The sequence below is a fragment of the Habropoda laboriosa genome, unplaced genomic scaffold (genome assembly GCF_001263275.1).
Source record: "Habropoda laboriosa isolate 0110345459 unplaced genomic scaffold, ASM126327v1 scaffold40, whole genome shotgun sequence".
In the NCBI taxonomy this organism is placed as follows: Eukaryota; Metazoa; Arthropoda; class Insecta; order Hymenoptera; family Apidae; genus Habropoda; species Habropoda laboriosa.
Genome location: NW_017100231.1, coordinates 3,902,860 through 3,911,712, shown reverse-complemented (window position 1 = coordinate 3,911,712; position 8,853 = coordinate 3,902,860). Strand labels below are relative to the sequence as shown.

The window sequence follows — 8,853 nt, the reverse complement described above, 5'->3', positions numbered from 1 at the left end:
GCTGTTAAATGGCTGTCGAATTTTGTCAAAGTTTGTCAATTTTTGTCGAATTCTGTTGAATTTTGTCAAATATCGTCAAAAGTCTTGAAAGTTTCAAAGTGGACACTATTTAGTTTTTTGGTTCAAATCATAAAATCTGTTTACGCCGAAAGTGAAAAATATTTTAACGAAGATCCATGGAAATATTATAGTGACTCGAAAAAAATAAAAAATAGGAAAAAATTGTAGAATTAGAGGACACTTGCATTTTTTTGATCAAATTTAACGGTTCCTTGGAAATATTGATCAAATTGATAAAATTCGAGAGAAACTTATAGGATGACCTAATAAAAATTTCGCCAATTTACACCATCCCTCTATCTCTACTTTAAAGGCGACTTTCATCCCTTCAATCTCGAAGATAGCAGATAAAAAACATACCTGAGACCTAGCATATGCCAAAATTTCATAAAAATCGAAAATAATCAGCTCGAGATTCTTCCCTTGCTAGATCCTCGAACAGGATAATTTGGCTCCTCCACTTATTTCTCAATTCTTATTTCAACTCACGTTTCATACAATTTCTTTGTAATTACATTTCCCCCCGAAAGAATCAAAATATTAAATCTGATGTTTCTCAAATGAACGAATTTCTTCGATCCTTTCTCCAGCCACTTCCGGTGATAAGAGGACGTTGCTGGGAGAACGCGGCGCGTCGCAGCTTCTTCTCACGCGACAACATGGAGAACTTCATCCAGTTCTGCCGACGCTTAGGCGTCCACGAGAATCTCCTCTTCGAAAGTGACGATCTTGGTAAGTGTTCCGTACGGGACAACGGTTCCCAAAAAATCATAAAACGGCCCTGACCGAGCCTCGACGCAGAGGATTAACGGGACCGTGATTACTGTACCGAACGGCAGTGCAACACATTTTTTACCACCCATTATACCTATCCTCTAATTAGCAACCTGGGCTTTTCCTTCTCCGGATTTTGGGATTTTCCAAAACTCTAGCCACCTCGACCTTCCATCCCCACTTTCACCCTTTCCCTATCCTCTTGCAAATATCCCAAGACCAATCACCGAATTTCTATCGTTCCAATATTCTACCCCCAGATTTTAACCCCGCCTACACCAACTCTCATCTTCCTGTACTCCTCCAATTTTTCAAGCAGTCTTCCTCCGAACACCAAACGACACACTCAAAAAACGATCAGCCGAGACTTGTACCTTACCAATAAATTAAATAAAACTTGTACTCCGGATTCTCGCCAGTTTCTCAGTACAAGACATTCCATTCGTCGTGATCCAAGTCCCGTATTCGTGGACCGATACGACACCGCAGTAAATCGAGTCGCCTCGTTTCTCTCCGAAATCCCTCCAATTCTACCAGTCCAACTCTCGTTCGCCTCTGTGCAAATTCAAAGGAACGTAATCGTGGCGAATTAACCGCGTTTCTCGCGATGGAATAGATGAAAAGGAGCAGCTCTTTTTCTCCTCGCACGCGAGCAATTTCGAATGCCAACGGGGGAAACAATACGGGCGAAGCAAATGGAGGACGGAAGTGGAGGAACTTCGGGGTTGAGCAAAAATGGTTCACCGAGTCACGTGTCGAGGGGATATGGCCGCGTTGGATGTTTGGGAGGAGATGAAAAGATGTGGTTCAGTGATGCCTGCGAGTGGATCTTTTCATCTGATCCTGCCATTTCTTCGTGTTTTATTACCGACGTGTTGATTGCTGTATTAAATCTGCAGTACTGTGGCGTACAGTTGCGCGCAGAAATAGTCGGACATTGATCAAACAAAGATATTCAAGATGTATGAATAATATTAAAATACACGAATAATAGGAACATTGCGAGATGTGTAACGAAGAGTTACCCTTTTATTTTCTCACGAACGGGGGAAACAATACGGGCGAAGCAAATGGAGGACGGAAGTGGAGGAACTTCGGGGTTGAGCAAAAATGGTTCACCGAGTCACGTGTCGAGGGGATATGGCCGCGTTGGATGTTTGGGAGGAGATGAAAAGATGTGGTTCAGTGATGCCTGCGAGTGGATCTTTTCATCTGATCCTGCCATTTCTTCGTGTTTTATTACCGACGTGTTGATTGCTGTATTAAATCTGCAGTACTGTGGCGTACAGTTGCGCGCAGAAATAGTCGGACATTGATCAAACAAAGATATTCTAGATATATGAATAATATTAAAATACACGAATAATAGGAACATTGCGAGATGTGTAACGAAGAGTTACCCTTTTATTTTCTCACGAATAATTGTAATTCCTTTGAAATGCGGAATTTTCTGAAGTTACAGGAAGTTGTCGCTCTTGATACCATTTTTTTAGGTTAGGTTTGTGGTGCATTTTTCTAGTCTGCAAAGTAATAATTGTAATTCCTTTGAAATGCGGAATTTTCTGAAGTTACAGGAAGTTGTCGCTCTTGATACCATTTTTTTAGGTTAGGTTTGTGGGGTATTTTTCTAGTCTGCAAAGTAGTAGTTGTAATTATTTTGCAATGCAGAATTTTTTGAAGTTACAGGAAGTTGTCGCTCTTGATACCATTTTTTTAGGTTAGGTTTGTGGTGCATTTTTCTAGTCTGCAAAGTAGTAGTTGTGATTATTTTGCAATGCAGAATTTTTTGAAATTACAGAAGATCGTCACTCTAGATACTATTTTTGTAGTTTATGGGGACAAAGCGAACTTGTGAACTTACAGTCTGCAAAGTAATAATTATCATTCTTTTGCAAGGCAGAATTTTTAAAAAATTAAATAGTGGCGATGCGAGAGTAAAAATAATTTCAAAGTCAATTTTAACTTGTATCGTGTATTGCAAATCGAGTTGGACCAAGTTTCATTTCAGCGTAAGCACACCGTATACAGGGTGGTCCAAATTTTTTTCTGTCACAGAGAATGCTGTTTCAAAGGATCTCCAAGTTAGTGACCACAGAGTTTTTTCTAGGTCCTTTCTTCAAATAAGTTTTCAAGATTTCCTTCAATATTTTTATGTATAAATTTTATATATAAAAAATTGCTAGCTAATAGACAAAAAAGAACAACTATAGGGTGATACATAAAAAAATTGAACGTGACAAAAGGAGACAGAAAAAATCTAAGGTCCTCACCTTAAAGATACTCTAAAACTATATACCCTATGACAAAAAAAATTTAGATCAATCCACCAACAATCGGACCACCCTATACGTACACACTCCTACAGTTCGTCATAACTTTTATCCTACGCAAAGACGCTATTATTATTGCCGTAATAACAGCACTCGCCAGATATTCCTACCAAGAAGGAATACACACAGCACGTCCGAGGATTAATGCACATTTCTATTAATAATGCACATATCTCGCGTGTAACGCGGCGTCACTTAGCGGCTGTACACTACAATAACTGAAATAGAGTGAGCCTAATGCTTAAGCCCTGCAAGTTAGAGCCGGCGGCGAGTGTGGGCAAGCAAAGCCGCACGACTCGCCCGCGGAGTCCTACGGCTCGATACAGCCAGACAACTATAATGGCTCTAGCCTCTCCTCTAGCTTTTCGCCGTCGTTTTGCAGCGAACTCGTCGCGTTTGAAATTGTCCCGAAGTGGAACGGGAACACGGGAATGTAGATTTTCGTGTCATGGGTCTGTTTGTTGGGCTAGAAACCAGCGAAATCAACCGTCGTACGGTCATTAAACGTCCAGCGGGGAAGCTTTTGTCTGTTTGTGATCCACGTTGGTCCATCGGGGAGAAACGAATCGGTCGAGGTAGCAGTTTAAGTACGGATTGAAAAGCTCGGATGTTCTTTGAATAATCAAACTTCAAGCGAATCTTCATCTGCAGTAGGTTTCTTTGTGGAAGAAAAAATATGATTGAAAGAAGAAAAAAGGTAGAAATGACGACTCTTAGAATAGCAGCTGAAATTTGCTCGCGGTAACAAGTGTAATACGCCTGTTTCAGCTATTTTAACGAACAAATAGGATGAACGTTGAAAAGTGGGTTGAATTGATCAATTATGGTTGTGGGAGTTGAAGAAGGTCGAGGGTGTCGTCGTATGCGCTCTGTAAATAGAATCTACATTTTTTCTTTCACCGCTCGTAAAGAGACTCGTTTGTTAACTGTCTTACTACTTTATGGGTCACCCTGTAAATTATAACGCGACAAATGGCACATAGTGACGGTAACGCGGAAAGAGACGCTGCAACGTTGAAACGTCTTGAAATATGTAACAAATTACAGGACGTACATTGTGGTAGAGACGGAGAAGTTTTTGTAGAAATATACAGGGTGTCCTAATTGTTTCCGATGAAACTTTGTCGGTGTATTCTATGGGCGTAGTAAAGGGGAAAATGTTATATGAACATGGACCGTTTGAAGCTTTATTAAAAAGTTACAACGAAATTAGTTCGTTATCGTTCTCTTTGTATTTCTTATTTTTGTTGTAACTTTGTAACGAAGCTTCCAACCACCTATGTTTATATAACATTTTTTGCTTAGGTATATCCATGGAACGTACTGACAAAGTTTGGTCAAAATGAATTAGGACACCCTGTATATTTTTCCATATATCTAACATATGCTTCACTTGTTACACTTCAAATATGACGATCTTCTTTATTATCCATAAATAAACGAATGAATTGGTCATCATGCAAATACTATCTCGCAAATTACCATAAATCAGTCTAAACTTACACTACAGCCACTTCAAGCCAGATAGATGCCTAATGCATACGAAGATTGCCATAACTCACTGCAACGGAAATGAAGATTTACCGTGAAATTCGTTTGAATCATATTCTACTCTTGCTGAATTTGAAATTGATTTAAAATAAAAAAGACTTGTTGCTCTATTTTCGATCATACAGACGTACGATAACCATAATTTCACAGTTCTTCACGGACAACCGCGAAACGTGGTGCTCTGCTTATTGGAGATGGCTCGATTGGCGTCGAGATACTCCGTCGAGCCACCAGGACTCGTGCAGCTCGAGAGGGAAATTGCCGCGGAACAAGAGCGGGATCTTCATTGCCTCTCCGATAGCGGTATATCTCACAGCAGCCTCGTTTCTTGGCAATTTCAATCACCGTCCCCGACCGCAACGCCTAGACCTCCGCCAGAGAAGATCAAACACAGCAGGTACGTAGGAACGAAGTAGGATACGGGAGAAAATAGAATTATCAACTTGGTAATTGGGCAAGAGGAGATAACTCTTAGGAGATAAATTTTGGAACACGATGTGTAAGAAATATAAATCGAAGTAATTTCACTTCCAAAAACTGTTGTGCAGTTGGATTGTATACGTTGGTAGTATTATTTTTGGGTGTGAACGAGTAATTATTAGTTCGTTCGATAGAGTTGTACAAATACTCGCGAGTTGCTCGAAGCCATCGCTAGAAATTTTCTCTTCCAACCCTTCAGACCTGACATCGGTGCACTGTATCGATTCACAAATTTTCGAAGCTTATACAGAACGTTGTAGACTTTGCTGAGAAATCACAATTCTTTTTCGGAGTTTGTACAATCTGGAATACATTTGAAAATCGAGAAAGAAGCGTGTTACATACTGTGGGGTTTGAGGAACTTGGAGAATGTGCGCGTAGAAGCTAATTTGTTTTTTTACAACAGGAAGGAGATTCTTGTGAGTCAGTTTGCATAAAAAGATTTGCACGTAATTAGGAGTTCTTGTACAGTTACTCTGAAAAATATTCGGTCTCTTGGCAAAAATGAATAATTCGAATATTCATAGCATAATTTTCATATTTACACATTTAGAAATATTGCGAATATTTTTCCTTTAAAATATTAAAATACAAGAGAATAGAAATGGAAGAGATATTGAAATACAACTTTTTCCATATTTTCTATAAACATTTGACAACACAATTTTCATATTTAAATATTTTGAAAATCTTAGCAATATTTTTCCTTTAAAATATTAAAGTACAAGAGAATAGAAATGGAAGAGATATTGAAATACAAATTTTTCCATATTTTCTATAAACATTTGACAGCATAATTTTCATATTTAAATATTTTCAAATATTGCGACCATTTTCCTTTAAAAATATTAATACACAAGAGAACAGGAGTGGAAGAAATATTAAAATACAATTTTTTGCAATGGTTCTTTTATCAGTGTCCGAGTATTTTCCGGAGTAACAGTAAACGCCAAGGAGGATCGCGGATTCACCGCGAGGTAGAAGGACAAAAGTGTCCGCTGTCTGAAAAAGGATTCGCTTAATGGGCGAATCTGCGAGGCGTTACGTTCTAAGAACGACAGCGCACGCTTCACCTCGAGCGTAACGCAATGCCGTAGGAGTGGTTGCGTTTCGTACCGTGAACAGGGTTTACGGTATTCGAAGTCGCTGAAGATACAGCGATAAAGGCCACTGAAGCTCTCTTAATTACCGCTGTCGCGTAAATTTACTCGAGAAACTCGTTAACGATAACGATAATTATTCCGTATCGCTGATACACGCAATTCCGTGAAAACTGGAATGACAAGCGGAGTGAAAACTGGAATGAAAATTGCAACTAATACGAAAATTAATTAATCGGAAAATTTTCCTTACGAAACTCCTCTCGGAAGAGGGAAAACAATTGTACAATAGCGAACAATTACTCATTGAGGTCGGAGGTTCGAATGGTTCAAGGTCGCAGTGAAAGAAACCTCCGTACCGCATCGCACGTTACAAAACTCTGTGAAAGAAATGCGAATAACGAGATGCAAGAATGAAAGGGAAAGGCGAGAAGGATGAATCACTTGGAGAAGAAAGGTAATTATCGCGTAACAATGACAGATACACCCAGTCACCGCACAACTGTGACACCGAAAGAAAGCAACGATTATGCACGCGTTAACCTTAAACCTGCGGTGAAAAACAAAGTGGCCTTGAACGATTCGTAAATCTCGTTGACCTGTATTCTATGGATACTTCAGAGAAGCGTACAATAGGAACCTTCGATTGTATATGCGAAAAATCGAATATTCGATGACAATAGGGTTACAGCGGTGGACTCTGAAGTGAAGAGGCTGTTGGAAGTTTGTAGTGCTTAAAATTTAGGCAACGAGAGACAAAAGAATCGATTTGTCGTGTATACAGTCGAGGACACTCTTCGAAATAGAGTAACTCTTTTAGAATTGGGCCGAAAAACTTGAGCTTTTTTGAGAAGTTAGTATTAGTCTACTGGATGACGTGTAGAAGAAATTTGGAGAAAAATTGCAATTTGTTAAAAAAAATTTTATACGCGCCATCTAGTATGCTAATCCTTCTAACTTCTCAAAAATAATCAAGTCGTTAAGTTCAATTTTAAAAAAGTTATACTGTTCTAAAGAGTGTCAGAATATTAGTAAGAGTCGCCGCATATATATGTGTATAAGTTGTTCAAGTCGATTGTTCTCCAACCCAATTTCGCTGGTATATCCCGCAGCTCAGCATCAGAAGTCGCGTTGACGGCAACAAGATGGTTGGATCCTACCAATGGCGTGACACACGAGCCGGAGATGAGAAGGTCGGTGAGCGACAATGGTCCTACGGGCAGCGATGGCGTGCCCAGCGATACCACGGAGGACGACTGGTCCCGCGGAAGCGCGGAGGACCCCGACGAGGTCCCATCGCCGTCGAGCTCACCTTTGCCCTCGCCAGCTGAGCCGCCGGAACACACGGGCCCCATAACGGAACTCGATCGCAAGGTACGCCGTGCTTCACATACAATATATTCAATTTTATCCAATAATCTGTATCTTCGAGGTTTCGGACAATAGTTCAGTTTAATTGCGAACTAGAGGAATATTTTACTGGTCAGTTCGTGACTATAGACTGTCATCTGTCTTTATGGCGTTGTTATAAATTAATATTAGAATTTTGTTACGAGAAAACTACTGAAGTTGTGGTTGCAAGGGCAGCAATCCAGGTCATCAATTACATTTCGCCAATTCTAGTATTGGAAGCTGGTAATAAAACAAATACGCGCTCCAATTTCGACGACAGAATTCCCTATTGTCCCACAAATCATTCACGCAACCACAACCTTTCACAAGCTACCCACACTGACCTGTCTAATTACTAATCACAGAAGCAAGCGGTTCACCCTGGTAGTCGAGGGCTCGAATAAGCGTGCTCCTCGAAAAAAAAAAAGTTAGCTACTCTACGTAAGTGTAACATCGGAATTCCCTATTGTCCGAGAAATTATACACGCTATTAAATTCTTCTTCATCTCCACGTTACATCGACCCCCACGTAACCAATTACGCAACGAAGCATTTCAGTTTATATAGCCAGTCAAGGGTTCAGACCTCTGAAGAAGTTCGTTCTGTTGTATGTATACATATATATGTGTATATACATATACGCAAGAAACGCGAGGTAACATTGACCACGAGCGTGTAATTTGCCCTCGTGCACACGCGAGCTATAGGTGCACGCGTGTGCCGCATCGCGTCACGTTCGCCATGAATGACGGTCACGCGGTGGGAGGAAGAGAAGAGAGGGAGAATGAGAGAAACAGAGAGAATGAAAGTGAGAGAGGGAAGGACAGAATGAGAGAGAGATTCACAGAGAAAGAGAGAGAAGGGTGGGAAGGAGAGAATGAGAGAGAGAATCACAGAGAAAGAGAAGAGGGAGAAGGAAAGAGAGCATGAGAGTGAAGGGAGAGAATGAGAGAGAGAGTAAAAGAGAAGGAAGGATAGAATAAGAGAAAGGGAGAGAAGGTGAGAATGAGAAAGAGAATAAGGGAATCACAGAGAAAGAGAGAGAAGGGAGGGAAGGAGAGAATGAGAGAATCAGAAAGAGAGGGCGGGAGAGAGAGAATCAGAGAGAAGGGAGAAAAGGAGAGAATAAGAGAATCACAGAGAAAGAGAAGAGAGAGAAGGAAAGA

At 40.3% G+C, this 8,853-nt stretch overlaps 1 protein-coding gene across 1 annotated transcript in view; it reads left to right on the top strand.

Annotated features, from left to right (window-relative positions):
• The window catches only part of LOC108571580 (growth arrest-specific protein 2-like), a 63,682-nt gene that overhangs the window by 51,785 nt on the left and 3,044 nt on the right, over window positions 1–8,853 (top strand). The window contains exons 4-6 of the mRNA XM_017933653.1: window positions 615–792; window positions 4,866–5,112; window positions 7,408–7,669. Of these exons, the coding sequence (XP_017789142.1) occupies window positions 615–792; window positions 4,866–5,112; window positions 7,408–7,669 (687 nt within the window). The remainder of the gene's footprint in view (window positions 1–614; window positions 793–4,865; window positions 5,113–7,407; window positions 7,670–8,853) is intronic.